At 41.2% G+C, this 19,893-nt stretch overlaps 1 protein-coding gene across 2 annotated transcripts in view; it reads left to right on the forward strand.

Moving 5' to 3' along the window:
* LOC149258917 (serine/threonine-protein kinase rio2-like) overlaps positions 1–19,893 on the forward strand; it is a 233,179-nt gene that overhangs the window by 10,608 nt on the left and 202,678 nt on the right. For both annotated transcript variants that reach the window (XM_089416735.1, XM_089416745.1), the window contains exons 2-3: positions 16,990–17,071; positions 17,202–17,350. In XM_089416735.1, coding sequence (XP_089272861.1) covers positions 17,267–17,350 — 84 coding nt within the window. In that variant the 5' untranslated portion in view covers positions 16,990–17,071; positions 17,202–17,266. The remainder of the gene's footprint in view (positions 1–16,989; positions 17,072–17,201; positions 17,351–19,893) is intronic.

Here is a 19,893-nt window from a genome sequence, read left to right on the forward strand (position 1 = left end):
AAGCAGACTGCCTTCATCCCCAGAATTGTGCAGTGGTTCCTCTGAGCATGACTTGAACTATGCATTTCGCAAGATCAGTCATCAAGCTTCCTCCCTTGCCTGTTGGAACCCCGCAATGCGCAGAGAACTCGACCTGTCTTGCCTCCCAAAACTGCGCAGAAGTGTTCCCCAGTGCCCTCCCTCAGCCGCGACTCACTGATCTCAAAAATTGCGTAGATCATGTCCTCCCAGGCCCCTCTGCTACCCAGTCCTGCCTTGCCTTTGAAAACTACGCAGACCTACCCCCCAAGGTCCCATCTTGCAACAACCACTAACTGTCCCAACTGTGCAATCCCGTCTCCCAGTGGCCTCGGTGCAATTTTTCCCGGCAGTGAAGACTGTGCTTAGGAGTTCCTCAGCCAAGCCTGGGTTGCGCTTTGCGCAGTCTCAGTGACTAGTCTCCCTCCCTGTCACCTAGAATTGCACAATCTCGTCTCCCAGTGACCTCGGTGCAATTTTCCCTGGCAGTGAAGACTATGCTCAGGAGTTCCTCAGCCAAGCCTGGGTTGCGCTCTGCGCAGTCTCAGCGACTAGTCTCCCTCTTTGTCACCTAGAATTGCACAGTTACTGGGCCCTCTTTCCCAGCCTGTCACCTATCTCGGGCTTAGTGCATGGATAATAGTGCATCATCTTAGACTAGGGCGACTCACTGATCTCAAAAATTGCGTAGATCATGTCCTCCCAGGCCCCTCTGCTGCCCAATCCTGCCTTGCCTTTGAAAACTGCACAGACCTACCCCCCAAGGTCCCATCTTGCAACAACCACTAACTGTCCCAACTGTGCAATCCCGTTTCCCAGTGGCCTCGGTGCAATTTTTCCCGACAGTGAAGACTGTGCTTAGGAGTTCCTCAGCCAAGCCTGGGTTGCGCTCTGCGTAGTCTCAGTGACTAGTCTCCCTCCCTGTCACTTAGAATTGCGCAATCTCGTCTCCCAGTGGCCTCAGTGCAATTTTTCCCGGCAGTGAAGACTGTGCTCAGGAGTTCCTCAGCCAAGCCTGGGTTGCGCTCTGCGCAGTCTCAGCGACTAGTCTCCCTCTCTGTCACCTAGAATTGCACAGTTACTGGGCCCTCTTTCCGAGCCTGTCACCTATCTCGGGCTTAGTGCATGGATAATAGTGCATCATCTTAGACTAGGGAGTTTTTGGATTTGATGTCATATCGTCATGAGAATTCCAGGAACAGATACATTGTTAGATCATGGCGAGGCAATGAAGAAGGAGAAGGAGGAGCGAACATGCTAGAAGGTTCACTTACAATTGGATGGACAAAGAAGCTTATCAAGTACAATCAAAGGGAACACGTGCATGCAACCACCTCTCAAGACCAAAGATCATTGAAGACCTCACATCATCAAGCTATGCGGAGGAGAAGAGAAAGCACATCCAAGAACACATCTATCACTCAGCAGCAACAACAACTTGACACCGCCACCTCAGCAAGATAGTCCATGTCAGTAGTGTTATGTCAAGTCGTGTCATGAGTTGTCAAAGGCCACATCACTATTATGGGCCATGTATATTGTAAATCGAATGTAATGTAAAGTGGAAGTCCAATGGACACACATGAATATGAAGAGTCATGTCAGTTGAAAATTCATAGGATAGGAAGTTGAATAATCATGACGGTAGTTGAAGAGTCACAAGGGTCAAGCATCACCCCTTGGTTATATATACCCCCTCATTGTATGATTAAAGGACTTTTCACCTTGGCTCCTCCCACGAAGCATAGAGAGTTTCAGTCAGTTCTTTGAGGAGCGAGGAGTGGTTCCAATGTCCCACTACTGGGGCTAGTGATGTATGATGTAAATATGTGTCTTGGAGCTTTTTCTTAATACAAAAGCCTGTTTAGGCCAACACGTTTCCATGTATGACTTGTGGATGTTTGTAAGACTATTCTTTGAGCATTTGTAATTCATGTTTGTTTCACATGTACTAAGATAATTGAATTATTTCGGTTGTTTTCGTACTTACTTTATTGGGAATGTGTTGTATTGGTTATCATTGTTTCTCCTCCTCATGGACCACTCCGCAAGATACTAGACAGACCTTTCTCGCTTATTGGTTATAACGACCGTTACATCTGTTGTGGACTATTTTGCTGGATGGTGGACTAATCTTTCCCTCTACTTTGGTTTTAACGACTCCGCATCTGCTGTGGACTATTCCACTGGGATGATGGACAGACCTTCATAGTTCTCGTGTGTCTCTTCCTGAGTGGTACTATTACCTCTCACTTAGAGACTCACTTTTCTCCCCCTTTTGCAGTAAGAGAACCTTGACAAAGTTGCGTTGCACACTCACCAGGCACACTTACCTTGCTGTTCGATGATACCATTGCAAAACTCTCCCGTGCTGACAGCTAGAGCCGAGGAAGATCTCTAAGTATATGGCAAACAAGCCTTTATATTGGATGGGACTCCTACACTAAATGATGTGAGGTCTAGTTGGGACTTCATATTGAGGAGATCCCCTTGGTTGACGGATTTTTAGCACCGTCAACAAAATGACGCTAGAAGGAGGGCCAGACGACAGGATGTGCTTGTAGAACTCTGGTTAGAATCTCTTATTTTTAATGGCTCTTCCCCACATCATAATCTCGGGATGTTTTTCTAAAGAGCTTAATTGTACCATCCCTGCATAAATTATGCATGACCTATCCGAGTTGAAGTTCGATGGTGAGGGTGAATCAACTTTTCGTGAACATCTGCTTCAAGTTAACCGTCTTTGCCGTTGGCACCAAATAGATTCCGAAGATGTCATGGCTAGATTACTCACCCTCACATTCGAAGGTCGTGTTAAACAATGGTGTCATACATTACCCATTACTTCTATATGTTCATTTGGTCAGCTTGCCCAGATGATGAATAAAGCTTTCGATAAGTATAGCCACCAAGATGTCTGTGAAAAATCCGTCGTTTAAGGATGGAGCCTGACGAATCGGTTGAGGACTTTGCTCATCAGTTCCTTCACCTCTGTTGCGAAATTCCTAACAAAAATTTGAACTCGCATTTCTTGAGACAAGAGTTTAAACGCTTGGTTCATGTCTCCCAATACAGTGAACCTCCTGTTTTCCCTTCCTCCCCAACTCTTGCAGATCATGAGGCACCTCAGATTGCAGAGGAGGAGCCTACTACCCCATTTGTTCCTTGTCCTCCTTTTCTGTCTCGATGTGGGTGCCTCCTAGAGGTGATTGTAAAACTGGGAAATTTGCGAATCAAATTTCTGACCCATCTTCTCATTCTTCTCCCGCTTCAATGGAGGAAATTCCAGAATCTCTCATGAAGCCTAAGATGAAGACTCACGCCATTTCACAAGAGGATGTCACTGTTCACAACTCTAATCTCAAGGCTGATCCAAATTCCTGTTATCCTCTGTCTTCTTCACATCCTGCTCTTTGTAGCATGACTCGCTTGATCAGTCTGATTCACTAGCCTGTTTTTCACATTCTCTTGATTCTCAAGCTGCTGGCTCAAATTGCAATCAGGTGCAAGGTAGTCACATTACGCAGGTAAAGGAGAAAAAAGGTGAGGACACTATCAATTTCTCCGCTTTGTTTCGAAATTGTCCGCGTCAAAACAATGAGTTTCCATTCTTGGATGATTCTCAATCTTTTAATCTTGGTGGAAAATCCAGTACAATCAATTCTTTCAATCAACCCCCAGCCTTGGGCAGTGATCATTCCAATGATGATAACTCTGTTTCCACACGTCGTGACAAATGCCCAAGCACATCATATGATCTTTCGGTTCCTCATGAGGATTTTAATCCAGATCTAGAATTAGGTTCGGTCAAAGAAGAACTTCATATTGAAACTTCCCCTTCACCTCACTATCCCTTGTGTCCTACCATTCGCAACACATCCACTTGCGACGAAGATACTCCATGTTCTTTTGTTTCTTCATCCGATGAGTTATCTCCTCGATTGACACAAGGTGGTGAGGCTGTCCATGATGAAATTGAAAACAATCAAAGCACAGAGAACTCTTCCCACCCCTCATCATCTCTTCTTTTGCATGAAGACAACTCTTCAAATCAGCTTGCTCATGAGATCTCACCAATGCATTTATCTTTGAATGTGATATCATAAGAGCCTCTTCAATTGAGTAATCTGATTGTTGTTGAAGCTGAAAAATCTGGTGAAACCTGTGACAGAGATGGCTGCCATCCGGAGAGCAATTTTGAAATTAGCAACGACAGCCACCCTCAAACGATGTGTGATTTGGTTCAAGCTTCAAAATGCGATTCTACAATCCTGGAAAGTTTAGGGACTTGCCAAGGAGTTGAGGCACTTCAACTTCCGTTGATGGTTATCTTAGGATCTCGCGACTCTAGTAAGCCCCTGAACTAAATCAGATCTAGTTTCTCTCGCACAATCCATCCATCTGCATGGTTTCACTCTATGTAAATTCTCGTGTAAAAAATGTTTGGTATTCCAGGTGTGATCTCTCAAATTTTCAAGATTTCACTTATGATCGAACTCACGAATTTGTTGCAATTCATTCGTCTTCAAGCAAATCTCTCACATCAAAGTTGGGTTGGGAATGTCCATCTCAAGGACTATCTTTGTCTGCAAGAATCATACTTATCGAATTTCTCCCGTAATGGTCAACTGCTCGGTCTTCTTGCGAATCTTGTATTGCAAATATGTCCTCTCATCACACCAGAAATATCCCTGTGTGATAATGAATGCACAAGTTGTCACACGGATCAAGTTTTTCCCCATTCACCATGCCGCAACTGGTCTCATGCATTCGTGGTACTAGCATCCCTTTTAAACTCTTTTGATGACTATGATGCTTGTACAAATTTTCACCAGTTGCAGCAAGCTGGTCCATCATGTCTGGCTCGCAAGGAACTTGGTCCAATTGTTCAGAGTATTCACAAGATTGTTCAAATTGATTTTTCTACGTTTATTGCAAATTGGGAATTTGATGCTTTAATTAGCTCATCTGATCATTTCTCTATCTTGGGTCACTGTCATTTGGCTTATCATTTTCACATCAACACATCCAATGACAGTTGTTTCACACTCTTTGTTCTTCATTGTTCAACATCACTCTATTCAGATTTCTGTCAAGCAGGTGAGGCACTTTAGGCTTTGCTGATGGTTATGGCAGGTGCTCATTGTCTTGGCATGACTGCCAAGAATTATTAGATCGATTTTCCCTTACAAGATTCCCATCTTGATCCCACTTCTCGAATAAAAAATTCATCTTTTCAAAGATTGCGAGGCTTTCAAGGCGGCCATCATGAATTTTACGATCCAATCGCTAAATGGCTGGAACAATCTTTCTTGGCAAGCTCTGTTGTAGGTAACAACTTTCAATCCTTCCTCGTGCTTGCTAAGAAGCTCGGTGCAGATGAGGACACATCCGTAAGAGGCTTTCGAGGTTTGTTGAAAATCCATCAAGAAGGTAATCATGTAAATTGGATGAAAGTAGTGGTTGTGACACACCTTTCTGCAGACAGGAAAGACCTTCATTTTCTTATGCAAGTTTTTCAAGTTTTTATATCTTATGTTGCACATCACTTTTTATTTGTTTTAATCATTCATATCTTTGTGGATGCAGGTTGGGAACAACTACGTTGGCTTCACTGGAAATTTCATTACACGTAACCTTGACCTTCTAGTTGTTAGGTTAGGAGTAGGATTAGCTGCATCTTAGTTTTCTTTCCTTGCACTCCTTCCCTGTAGTTTGTCCTGGTTTTCTTATTCTGGATCTGCATCATGTTTGCTTTAGTCATTTTGTTCTCTTGTCTTTTGATTTTGTTTCTTGGTTCTGTGTCTTCTTTCTTTTTGCTTTGTTTCCTTCCTTGTTGAGTTTTCCTTTTGTTCCATTACGCGAATAAGTGTTGTGCCTGGACCTGTTTGGCTTCCAAGTGTGTATGTGGCTGAAGTTCAAAGAGTCTTGTGACACTTCAACATTTGGCTAGTCCTGTGTCTGACTTCCTTGTAATTGGTTGTATCTTTTGGCCAATGAAGTTCTGACGGAAAATACGATCCGTTCGTAAGGAGAACTTTGTTCCAACCATGAACCTGTGTCCAGTCTGGGAACCTCATGCCTATACTCAAGCTTATCCAACTAGTAGAAATGGAGAAGGGGAAAAATCTAAATGAGCAAACCTAAATCAGAGGTCTTTATATGCGTCTTTGAAGGAACAACCTTACCTACTCTCAATAAGTTGGGATCCCTCTTCCGCCCCAAAATAAATAAGTGTCGATGCATAGTTCTCTTTCAAAAATAAATGAAGGCGAAGGAAGAAAAAAGCTTATTGCACAGAGAGGTGAAGCAAGCAACTCCACCAGGCTATTGTCTAGGCTCGCTGGCAGTGGAACAATGCTTGTGTTCCTGCGTGACTCCGCCGGGGTGCTGTCCAGGCCTGTTGGCAGCGGAGCAACACTAGAGATGAAAAACTATACTCTAAAAATCTTAAGCTTGCGAGCTAAACTACCCTTCCCAATTCAAAACACTGTGATCTGGCTGAATCTTATGTTGTGTTCAACTGAGAAGGTACAAAGGGGACCATGTTTGCCCATGGGGTAAGTGGAGAAGCCAAAGTAATCTGCATGATGAATCAATACTCCCTGATGGACCAAGGCCCTGCACTAAAACGAACCAAGACAAAGAAGCTGGAATTCAACTAGTGTGTCGTCAATTGTTGTAGTGGCTGTTACACCCTCCAAAATTTTGGCCTGCACTCAAATTTCAGAGCCTATTGTGGATCCTATGATCGGTCGTTCCTTAGTCACTTATTGGTAAGTTCATGATTTCAAGCTCCCTTCCTAAATCTTAAGAGTCGTTCACACTTTTATCTTTATATAGTATGTGTCATCTTTGGGCATGGGGATTATCGCTTGTCATGCAAAGGGAAGTTTGTTTTGCTTCAAGGGGAAATCTTTGTGAGAATGGGTTGTTCTCATCACATAGACATGTTTCACACTCATTTCACGCACTCTTGCAAAAGTGTTGCCTTTATCCTCCCAAAGTCTATCATCAGAGCCGCACTTGTCATAAGCTGCCACAAAGGTTGTTGCATTAAACAAAGTGTGTTTTGATATGTTTTGGATGGTCTATGTTGTGTCACTAAGTGTTCAAGTGTGTGATCGTAGTCAAGTTCTATCACTATTCACATTGGTTCCACTGATCCCACACTTAGCCAAATTCCGGAGTTTCCCTAGCAACCTAGCCTCATCTAGCTTTCCTGAACTGCGCACTTCGCATCTGCAACCCTCAAGCTTTTTTCCCTTCCTTTGCTGGAACTGCGCAATGCGCAGAAAGCCCAGCCTCCCTTGGCATCCAAAACTGTGAGTGGCTTCCCCTAGTGTCCTCCCCTCAGTTGGAACCCACTGTCATTAGAAACTACATAGTCTTGTCCCTCAAGCATCTCAGCTGCACAATCGACCTTGCATCTTGAAATTGCGCAAATTTGTCCTCCCAGGGCCTCATCTCGCAGCAGTCACTGCACGCTTAAACTACGCAATTGTGTCTCTCAGTGGCCATGAAGAAGGATGACATGCTAGATGACTCTCAAGGAGCTGAGGAGAAAGATAAGGAGACTGAGGAACCCAAGGTATGATAGAAGATCGGGACTGTTGATTTCTGGTAGCATCGAATGTTCTCTAAGTCTCAAATTTTGCAGGGAGGCTTGGGCACTGTATTCCGAAGAACCCAGAAAGCGTTTTGGGAAATTCCACCCGGAGACAATTTTATTAAAATAATTAATTATTTTTAATGGGTCCCTAAGTCTAAACTTAGGAAATAAAAATAATTAATGGGTATTAATCTAACTATAGGTGTAACTTCTAGAAGAAGACGAGAATCAAGCAGAAATGATCTTAGCCATTGATTAGCTTCTAATCTGGGCCGTTGAATGTCAACAAGAAGATTATTTAAGGAGGCTTGAGGGTCATTTGGAAAACACACTGAGAGTTGATCAGTCAGATCGAATCGCTGAGCCAGAGAGCAGTGTAGTGATTTCGTGGTAATCACGCAAAGAGGGGAAGAGATAGTTTTGGTTGGATAATCTTCTCCGAAGCCAAGAATACGCAGCAGAGAGGTAGAGAAAGACGTAAAGGAGGCAATGTAGTGCCTAGTGAGGGTGACACAGAGCCAAGTAGCACTCACGCAGAGTAGCTCAATGCCTTCCACGCAGAAGTCTGAGATTTTGCTGGGGGTTTGACATCTGAGCCGGGAGGGCTGAAGTTGAAGCTCCTGAGAGCAAATCTATCCAGCATAGAGGTGACAGAGTACCTCAAAGGCAGTGACGCAAGCCCACACAGTGATTGCGTAGGGGCAACGCAGAGGTAGCCGGAGACTCGTTGATTTGGCTGTCGGATCAGCCGAGACTTGAAGTGTAGAGTGAGGTAATCTCACTAATTTCTTCTGTCGAGTGATATTCTCTGTACTGGATTGCCAGCAAGGCATCCAGAGTTTGTATTCAGAAATAACTTCTACTTAATAATAAAAACACTCAGATCTGTTGCACTGGTTTTCCCGCATTGGGTTTTTCCGGGGACATTTGTCCAAAATAACGGTGTCATTGTGTTGTATCTATTTCCTGTTCAGTTACTTGTTTCCGCTTATAAATTTAAATGGTGTAGGCTGCAGTGTATTAGTTTCGATATTTACTGTAAGAAACATTAAGTAACTTGATTAAGAAATTAACAAGTAGGAGAAACCTAATCAGTTGTTGCAGTAGGGATTCCGGGTTTATGAATTTTCACATGGTATCAGAGCTGTAGATGAATCAAGAAAACATAGCTGGAAGATCCAGTGCTGAAGAGGAGGATCGAATTGCTGAATAGGCAGCAAATTGAATCCCAAGAGGGATTGCGCAGTCTAGACCGGAGGGCAAAGATTTTCGAGGAAAGGTCTCTCTCTAAGTGAGTTGATAGAGAGGTACGACCTCTAGATCGATGTTTGCCAGCGTCAGAGGGAGCAGTGCAGCAGATTCAGTGAAGAAGAGGTTTTTCTGGTGGGACGCAGTTTTCTGCAGGCAGTTGCTGGGCAGAAAGACGCAGAGGGAAGAGAGAGAAACAGTTGAGGGAATTCTTCCTTGGAGGACTTCTAGCCAAAGAGTCTGAATTCTCACTAGCTGAGAAGCAGCGGAGAGAGGCAAATCTACAAGCAGCGCAGAGGACGATGTTATGAAGTCAGGGTGATGCTTCAGTGGGAGGCATTGCTAGAGCACATTCCTTGCTAAGAGGGAGTGTTGATTTCTAGTAGCATCAGATGTGCTCTAAGTCTAAAATTTTGTAGGGAGGCTTGGACACATTTATTCCAAAGAACCCAGAAATCATTTTGGGAAATTCCACCCAGAGGCAGTTTTATTAAAATAATTAATTATTTTTAATGGGCCCCTAAGTCTGAACTTAGGAAATTAAAATAATTAATGGGTATTAATCTAACTGTAGGTGTAACTTCTAAAAGAAGACGAGGATCAAGTAGAAATGATCTTAGCAATTGATCAATTTCTAATCTGGGCCGTTGAATGTCAACAAGAAGATTATTTAAAGAGGCTTGAGGGTCTTTTGGAAAACACACTGAGAGTTGATTAGTCAGATCGAATCGCTGAGCTAGAGAGCAGCGCAGTGATTTCGTGGTGATCACGCAGAGAGGGGCAGAGATAGTTTTGGTTGGAGAATCTTCTTTAGAGCCAAGAATACGCAGCAGAGAGGCAGAGAAAAATGCAGAGGAGGCAATGCAGTGCCCAGTGAGGGTGACACAGAGCCAACAAGGGCTCATGCAAAGTATCGTAGTGCCTTCCACGCAGAAGTCTGAGATTTTGCTGGGGGTTTGACGTTCTAAGCCAGGACGGCTGAAGTCGAAGCTCCTAAGAGAAAATCGATCCAGCAGAGAGGTGACGCAGTGCCTCAAAGTTAGTGACGCAGGCCCACACAGTGACTACGTAGGGGCAGCGCAGAGGTAGTCGGAGACTCGTTGATTCAGCTGTCGGATCAACCGGGACTTCTAGTGTAGAGTGAGGTAATCTCACTAATTCCTTATGCTGAGTGATATTCTCTGTATTGGATTGCTAGCAAGGCATCCAGAGTTTGTATTCAGAAATAACTTCTGCTTAATAATAAAAACCCTAAGATCTGCTACACCAGTTTCCCGCATTGGGTTTTTCCGGGGACATTTGTCCAAAAATAACGGTGTCATTGTGTTGTATCTATTTCCTGTTCAATTACTTGTTTTCGCTTATAAATTTAAATGGTGTAGGCTGCAGTGTATTAGTTTCGATATTTACTGTAGGAAACAATAACTTGATTAAGAAATTAACAAGTAGGAGAAACTTAAGTAGTTGCTGCAGTAGGGATTCCGGGTTCAGGAATTTTCACAGGGACCGCATGAAGACTCCATCTGATGCATAACCCTTTGGAGGGTAGGTATGGAAAACAAAACACATCTTTTGAAATACACCTCTTATTGTAGCATGAAGGATCGCTTATCATCGTCATATCATTATGTCTTCAATGACATGCATGGTTGCAAGCACTGACAGTCATCCCATGTGTTTCCTCTAAGCATCTTTCTCCCTTCGCTTGTTGGATCAATTGTCGTCTTTTGGCATGTTTGGTTGTTATGTCATGTTTGTGAACCTTTCTGGTGATCTCGAAGGTTTGTCTTTGTGTTTACAAGTTGTCCTAGCCATGTAAACAACTGTCACATTCATACACAAAGTTTTAAGCACTGTCGCACAAGTGTCGTCACGGTCGTCCTAAAGTCTATCTCAAGTGTCGCACTTGTCGCTTTTTGTCTTAGGATAGTCTCACAGAGGGTAATGCTTTGTCTTGTTGTTCCGATGGTCTATGTTGTCGTGTTGTCGAAGTATGCTAAGTGTGTGATCACAATCTCAAGTTCTTCACAAGTTCACCTGCCTCCCACACATAACCATTTTTCCGAAAATCCTCTCGACCGGGCAACTCTCTTTCACCGAACCCTGACTGAACTGCGCAATCTCAACCCTCTATGATGCAACCCTGCTGCCTTGAACTGCGAATTGCGCAATCACTGTCCCCCAGGGCAGTTGCACTGCACAATTTCAGAGTTGAGCAGACTGCCTTCATCCCCAGAATTGCGCAGTAGTTCCTCCTAGCTTGACCTAAACTGTGCATTTCGTAAGATCAATATCAAGCTTCCTCCCTTGCTTGTTGGAACCCCGCAATGCGCAGAGAACCTGACCTCACTTGCCTGCTGGAACCCCGCAATGCTCAGAGAACCCAACCTCACTTGCCTCCCAAAACTGCACAGAAGTGTTCCCCAATGTCCTCCCTCAACCGGGACTCATTGATCTAAAAAACTGCACAGATCATGTCCTCCCAGGCCCCTTTGCTGCCTAGTCCTGCCTTGCCTTTAAAAACTACGCAGACCTGCCTCCCATGGTCCCATCTTGCAACAACCACTAACTTTCCCAACTGCGCAATCTTGTCTCCCAGTATCCTCTGCGTAATTTTTCCCGGCAGTGAAGACCGTGCTCAGGAGTTCCTCAACCAAGCCTGAGCTGCGCTCTGTGTAGTCTCAGTGACCAGTCTCCCTCCCTCTCACTTGGAATTGCGCAATGCGTAATTACTGGGCCCTCTTTCCTACCCTGTCACCTGTCTTGGGCTCAGTCCATGGATAATAGTGCATCATCTTAGACTAGGGAGTTTTTGGATTTGATGTTGTCCCATCATGAGTGAATTGCAGGAATAGGTACACTGTTAGATCATGGCGAGATGATGAAGAAGGAGAAGGAGGAGCGAACATGCTAGAAGACTCACTTACAGCTGGACGGACAAAGAAGCTTATCAAGTACAAGCAAAGGGAACACATGCATGCAACCACCTCTCAAGACCAAAGATCATTGAAGACCCCGCATCATCAAGCTATGTGGAGGAGAAGAGAAAGCACATCCAAGAACATATCTATCACTCAACAACAACAACGGCTTAACATCGCCACCTTAGCAAGCTAGTCCATGTCATTTCAAGTCGTGTCAGGAGTTGTCGAAGGCCACATCACTATTATGGGCCATGTCTATTGTAAATCGAATGAATGTAAAGTGGAAGTCTGATGGACACGCATGAATATGAGGAGTCATGTCAGTTGAAAAGTCATAGGAAGTTGAACAGTCATCAAGGTAGTCGAAGAGCCACAAGGGTCAAGCATCACCCCTTGGTTATATATACCCTCTCATTGAATAAGCAAAGGAATTTTAACCTTGGCTCCTCCCACGAAGCATAAAGAGTTTCAGTCAGTTCTTTGAGGAGCGAGGAGTGGCTCCAATGTCCCACTATTGGGGCTAGTGATGTATGATGTAAATATGTGTCTTGGAACTTTTGCTTAATACAGAAGCCTGTTTAGGCCAACATGTTTCCATGCATGACTTGTGGATGTTTGTAAGACTATTCTTTGAGCATTTGTAATTCATGTTTGTTTCACATGTACTAATATAGTTGAACTATTTCAGTTGTTTTAGTACTTACCTTATTGGGAATGTGTTGTATTGGTTATCACTGTTGTCTCATCCTTGTGGACTACTCCATAGGATACTAGACAGACCTTTCTCGCTTATTGGTTATAATGACCGTCACATCCGTTGTGGACTATTCTGCTGGATGGTGGACAGATCTTTCCCTGTACTTTGGTTTTAACGACTGCCGCATCCGCTGTGGACTATTCCGTTGGATGTTGGACAGACCTTCCTGGCCTGTATGTGTCTCTTCTTGGTTGGTACTATTACCTCTCACTTAGAGGCTCACTTTTCTCCCCCTTTTGCAGTAAGAGAACCTTGACACAGTTGCGTTGCACACTCACCAGGCACACTTACCTTGCTGTTTGAAGATACCATTGCATCACTCTCCCATGCTGACAGCTAGAGCCAAGGCAGATCTCTAAGTATATGGAAACTGGGCCTTTATACTAGATGAGACTCCTACACCAAACGGTGTGAGGTCTAGTTGGGACTTCATGTCGGGGAGATCCCCTTGGTTGACTGATTTCCAGCACCGTCAACAGCCTGAATTTCTTCCACACCAATGCTCTAAACTCAAAAAATAGTGGCCCAATAATCTTAGCATAAATGGAAAAAAAAAATTAATTCTATTTATACCCAGAGATGATAATCTTAGCATAGATGAAAAAAAATCTAATTATGTTTAAACCCAAATGATTGAGAAACCCTCTTCAGAAAAGTTGAAGAAATTGAGCTAGACACGCTAAAGCTCAAGAAGACCGTCGAGAAAAGAGAATATGATGTAAAAGAGAGTATTCGGTTCTTGAATGATGAATCAGACGGTTCTACCTCCTAATACCATCTTGGGAAGATTCATTTTGACACCCGAAAATTGGAGATCGCCACAGAAAAGAGAAAAGAGAGAATATGATGTAGTGGAGAGTATTTGCTGCTTAAAACAGATAGTTCTACACCCTATGGATATTAGCTACTTCTACCCACACTTTTACCTCGTGTACCTCCCTTGTCTACACAAATACCTGAATACAAATATGGTCCAATTTCAACTGATGTAGATCAAAATGGGTCAGAAATAAAGCATACAACGTTTGATGAAGGATCTGTTAAACAACAACCTGATACCATGTAAATATTTCCAGGTAATATTTGCCTGTAACAAAGTACAAAATTAGAAGAAGTATGCAAGCCAAGCTACAACAGAAATGAGCAAATAAATTTCAAACAACACGTCATAATCCACTCTATAGGTAGAGCAAATACATGTCGGAACTCTGTTTGTTCATGGGGAATGTTGGCTGTTATAGAGGTGTTGGGACTGCAGTAATGCAAGGACCAAAATCACGATAGTGAATTTTCAGTAAAAGGGCAGGAGGTTGAGAATAAATTGAGGGAATAATGCCAATATCTAAATCATGCATTAAGACAGACGATTAAACATGGAGATATGGACCACAAAATTACAAGGAAATCAGAGCTACCTGACGAGTACTGCGGAGCCCTCACCCGCAGCTGAATTAAACCACGCACAATGGATTCTGGGCGATTTTCCTCTACAATGGGGACTTCCCTGCGTCAATCTCCTCGACATACCCACTGAGCTAATTCAATCTCTTTCACAATTTTATCACTATTCAGCAAAATTACCTGTGAATCTTAAAATGGAATGTTATGGTGGCATGTGACAATCTCTACCAGTAAAAACCCACTACACACTGAAACCCTGCTATTTGAGCAAAAACACATGTGAATCAAAAAATGGAATCTTATGGTGGCATGTGACAATCTCTACCAGTAAAAACCCACTACACACTAAAACCCTGCTTTTCTAAAACGCTCGAGTACAGAATAAATTTAGGTTTTTGAGGGAACAATAAAAGCACAAATGGGTTGAATGTAATAGCTAAATTAATAAAATATGTATTTTTTCAAATCAAAAAGTACTAATTAAAAACATTATTTGGAAATAGGATGATAGGTTTCTAAAAATAAAAATCTTAATATTTTCAATATCTGGAGCCGTCACCCATACGCTCGTAGTGCAGGAGGATACAAGCAATATGAAAACAAGTCCCATCACCAACTCCGGCCTCTAGAGTTCTAGTGTTTGGAATCGATTTGTAGTGGTCCCACCCGTGTTCTTCACCGCTACATGATAATTAGGCAGGAAAATAAAAAAACTACTTATTAAAAATATTATTTTATTTGGAAACAGGGAGATAGGTTTCTAAGAATGAAAATCTTAATATTTTCTCATGATATTTAGGGAGGAAAAATAAAATTAATGATAAATGAGCTACCAACCATATAAAAAAATTAGTTACATCAATTCATTCACTCAAAGAAACAAGGGGTTCTTGCAAAGCAAATGGCAACTCTCAATTTTAAATGTAGAATAAAAAATACGATGTTATTAAACATACATAGTACTAGCAATTGCCCCAAAAGGTGCAAAGAGAGGCCGATATGATTGTTAAATTGTGATAATTTCAAGGACATGTATATTTGAATTCAGCATCCCAATATTATCAGTCTGTCAAGAGAGAATATATCACTATTTAATTAAAAAAAAAAGTGGAATTTCAACCCATTAATTGATTAACTTTGCAGTGTCAATATGAAAATAGCACAATCAAATTGAGAATATAGTGTAATCTCCTCAAATAAATAAAAATCTTAACTTAATTATTTAATTGGATCAATGGATAACTATAAAAATGGATGAATAAAAAGCTAATCTAGCCCAATAAAATTATTAACTGTTTGATTTTAAAAAATATTTTTACTTATTTATTCATTATGAATTGAAGGATTTTAATTCATATAATTTAAAAAAATAAAAACTTGCCATCTTTAATTAATTATGAAATTATTAGTAATAATAATAGAATCGTGAATTTATTTATAAAACAAATGAATTAATCTATATTCATTTTAATGTCACATTCATTAACTTTACAAGAAATATATTTCAACTTCAATAGTATTTAAAGTCAATGTCATGCACAAGTGACCATTTCACCTACAAGGCTCCCAGTTGTTGATGATGAAGGATATGCTTCTTTTCCAAGGATGGAAAAGGGTATATTAGCTTTGTTTGATGAACTGATATGGAGCAGATTTTGTGTAGCCCTGGCAGGAATAAAGCTTCCTATGAGCAATAAAAAATTCAGGCTTAAAGCATTATTGCAAAAATCAAAGCATTTACTGCTCGACCATTTTATTGATATTGCAATAGTGCGAGAGCATTTTATTTTCTACAAATTAGTTTTGCTTCTACTAGTCTTTAGATTACATCATTTAATATTCAAACTGCATTATCTACAATATGCAATCTTCCTTCTAACCTTTTTGTTTAGTATTATTTTGTATAGACAGTGTTAGAGATGAATTTTTTGTTTGTTTGTATATACAACATTAGATATGACTATATTTTTATATAAAATATATACTGTTTTTATATGTGAAACTTCCAGATTGCATTTCTCGTACTGTTCCCGTTTCTCGTTTCATTTTCTGTTTTGTGTTCCTGGTAACTTAGGTTAGCTGGGAAGTACTCCATCTTTGTGTTTTCTCTTAGAAAAAAATCATTACTTTTTATTAGAGAAAAAAATGAACATTTTATGTGCCATTCATGGGATTCATATTATATATTGCCAGACTTGTCTTTAAAATAGAACACCTGTATTTCTGAGGCCCGCATGCTCTCATCTAACAACATAGCAAAAAACAAGTTTCTCCCAACATCCTTTTGAAATACTTATATAACTAAGGATTATTAATACCATCCTCAAAATTTTGAAACTGCATAGCCTAGCATATTCAAAATAGAACTGTTCTCACAAACCTAGAAATCAACCCCTAAAAAAGACCCATATCATGGCCCTCAGCCTCTTTGAAAACGTCAACAACATAGAAACTATTATGGCTCAAACACTGGCCATGTCCTTTCAGATTAAAATTACGATCTCTGAATCTCTTGATTATCCCTGAGAAATTCTACAGCGATCTTCCTTTTTTAGATAAGACATCTGCTTCTGAGTCCGACTCTCGATAAATATGATGGAAAGTGATTATGTGAAAGGGCGTTAGCAGCCTTTTAGCCTGATTAAATATCGGCCACAGACATAGGTTTTCCAGATTAAACTTACTGTAGTCCAGTTTATCTCTAGGGCAGAGTTGCCAAAGACTTGCAACCCCCCACTCCTTCTTCAACAACAACGTTCTTAGTTTGACATAGTTATTTTAACTGTTTGCTAGACGAAATTAAATCTCTAAAGATGAGAATCTGTCCAATCCTACTTCAATTTAAAAAGGTATGGAGTAGCCACTGTCACTTCTCTTTTGCTTTTTAGCTGTGCACAAGGAATACATCATTACAAGTTTAAGCGTTTCATAAGTACTTTGGTTGGATTATATACAACTACTACATTAAAACATTTCTAAGAGGCAGATATAAGCCAGTTTTGCTGCTAATTTTACTTGTTTCTTCTTAGGTTTCTCTGAAATGCTCAGATTCTTCAGCCATTAGAAGCACCTTTGGGCAGCCATTATTCTTCATTACTAATTAGCGAGCAGGTATGTTATCCGAGCACCATGTATTTCCAAGAAACAAATAGTTCGAATTAGATGAATCTCTGGATTTTTACGGTGTAGTGAAGTCATTATAGAGTAGCGATTGAATATTTTATTGTTTTATTGTTTACAGGCTTGCTTGGAGTTTATTTTCAAAAGGGTTTTAAGCTGTCGTGGAATCAATCTGGATTTGTAGTCATGAAGCTCGATGTCAATGTGTTGCGATATTTATCCAAGGACGAGTTTCGTGTACTCACAGCCGTTGAAATGGGCATGAAAAATGTAAGTTTCTGTATATATAAAAATGTAAGTTTGTGTATTTATGAAAATCTAAGTTTTTTTTTTTGACCTTCATAATCTTCAAAGTAAAATGAATTTCTGAAAGATAACAAGTTATAAATCCAGCATTTCTCCATTTCATTGTCCAGTATGTCAGGATCGAGTGAGAACAATATTCAACCATCAATTCAAAGCACCTACTCTAAAGCTCATATATATAAATTTCATTCCTTGATTTACAAAATTACTCAGAAGTTTGTAGTTCCAGTTTCTAAAGGAACATGCTCATAGTAAACAACATACTTCCCAACACTAACACAGTAGTCAAATCATGTCTATTAAAAACTAAGAAAGATAACTAAAGACCTTCCATATAAGCAAGTCCTGTTAATTTTACCTGGTTGCTTTGAGGTGTTTTTTCTTCTAGCAACAGCAGTTTCAGCAGAAATGCTAGCCTTGATCCTTGTGCAGAGAATTTGTAGTTTATGAGAGAGGTGCAGGAGAGAGAGTCTAATGAGGGTGCAGCAGTCTTGTAGACATCAAGTCGGTGAGTAGGGTGCATGGATGGCGTACTTCTAGAGGGGACATGTTGATTGGAGTAGAGAAGTAAGGGGTCTGCCTGCCTAAGTGCTGAGGCTAGCAGAGGGACCCACAAGACAACCACTTAGCAAAATATTAATTTATTTAACTATTTCTTAAAGTTAGACTTAGGAAAAATTTAAAATCCTAAGTTAACTTATGATTTGATCTCAGCTCTTCATCAAGATCTAATCTCAGCTGTTGAGAGTCATGTTAAGGTTACGGTTGAAATTATAAGAGGAGATAGAGCAAAAAGATGGCCAGTCCCAGGAGGGCAAAGAGTGTGTGTCATATCAGTGAAGGGAGAGACAAGGGTTTCAGCAGATCGCAGAGTTTCAGCAACCAGAAAGGAGAGAGGAAGAGAGGGCCGAATTAGCCTTTCTCAATCAGTTTTAGCAGCCATTCAACTTGCATGTTTGCGCAGAGAGAGAGAGAGAGAGAGCTGCGCATCTGTACAGGGTGCAGATAGGTCGAACCACACAACCATTTGGCAGGGTGAATGCAGAGAAGCAGTTCGATTTTCCTTGGGGGAGCTGATCAGTAATTTCTGTGCTGAAAGGGAAGATTTTCCTTCTTGTAAATTTTCTGAAGAATTGCCTTTTGCCGAGGATAATAAAAGACACACAAAGTTTGCAGGTTTTTCTCGGGGTTGGGGTTTCTTGGGTATATCTTGTGTTCTATGTGTTGAATGTGTTTGTCTTTAGATTTATTTATTTATTTCCACTGTGCATGCAAAGTTAGAAAACTTAGTGTATTTGTAATTTAAGTTTCTAGAATAGCGGTGGTTTGTATTTCTGGTTGCACGGTTAGAAAATTGCAAATCAGATATTGGGTTTTAAGGAAATCTAATAGGACAGTTCTCAAGAGAGATGTGGTGCATGCGTGAGGAATATATTCAGTTTGGAGGAGCAATGGATGAGGGAGAGATTGTCTCGAATGCCTTTAGTTTCCTTTGGTGTATGGAAAACTCATGCACAAGGTTGCTCTCTTCCTTCAGATTCTACACAAGCAGCCGAACACAATCTGAAGGATGTGAAAGGTGGAGGGATCATGTTGGACACTATGAAGGATCACATAATCCCTCACATTGCAAGGAAGCAAACAACTCGTCTGATGTGAAAAACTTAATTACATTTTACCAAAGTGACTACCCAAACAAAAAGATGGTGCTAAGAGAAAAGCTAAGGAATATTAAAATGAATGGATTTGAAACTGTAGCCTCATACTTCACAAGAATTCAGTAGGTTTGAGATGAACTGGCAGCTGTTGGGAAGCTGTGGATGAGGATGAACTCGTTAAGATAGCTCTGAGTGGTTGTACCAAGCAATGAAATACGTTTGTAAGATGTATCCTTTCTAGAGACAAGCTTCTTGATTGGATGAGATTGTGGGACGACTTCACCCAAAAGGAGATTTGGGAGAATTCAATATCTGATGGACATTGTAGCGATGAGAATCTCTACAATGAATCTTGCTCTTGCTGGGCAAGCAAAGAAGGGCAAGGGTAAAGCCAAGTAGAATGAGCGTGGAGGAGGGTATTCACAGGGAGAGAAAAAGAGGGACATGAGCAAAGTCAAGTGCTTTGCATGTCACGAATATGGTCACTATGTTGGATAGTGCCCCAACGAGAACAAATGCAAAGGGAAGACATCAACAGTTGCATTTGCGCAAATGGATGAGCTAGCTAATAAATTTGAGGAGTTTGCATTGGTGTCATCTCTTTTAGGCACCACGACACATGGTGTATGGTTTGTGGACAATAGAGCTTCTCATCATATGATGGGATTTCGTGACCCCTTCACTTGTTTGGCCAAGGAGCATCGTGATCTTCATGTGGAGCTTGGTGATAATGCTAAGTATGTAGTGGAGGGTGTTGGAAACATATAATTCCAGCTGGACTTCGGGAGTCCTATGGAGGTGAAGGAAGTATTGTATGTACCTGGGTTGGAGAAGAACTTTCTCTCTGTT

The sequence above is a fragment of the Pinus tabuliformis genome, chromosome 6, assembly GCF_031772625.1.
Source record: "Pinus tabuliformis cultivar Carrire ecotype Pingquan chromosome 6, CPIR1, whole genome shotgun sequence".
Lineage (NCBI taxonomy): Eukaryota > Viridiplantae > Streptophyta > Pinopsida > Pinales > Pinaceae > Pinus > Pinus tabuliformis.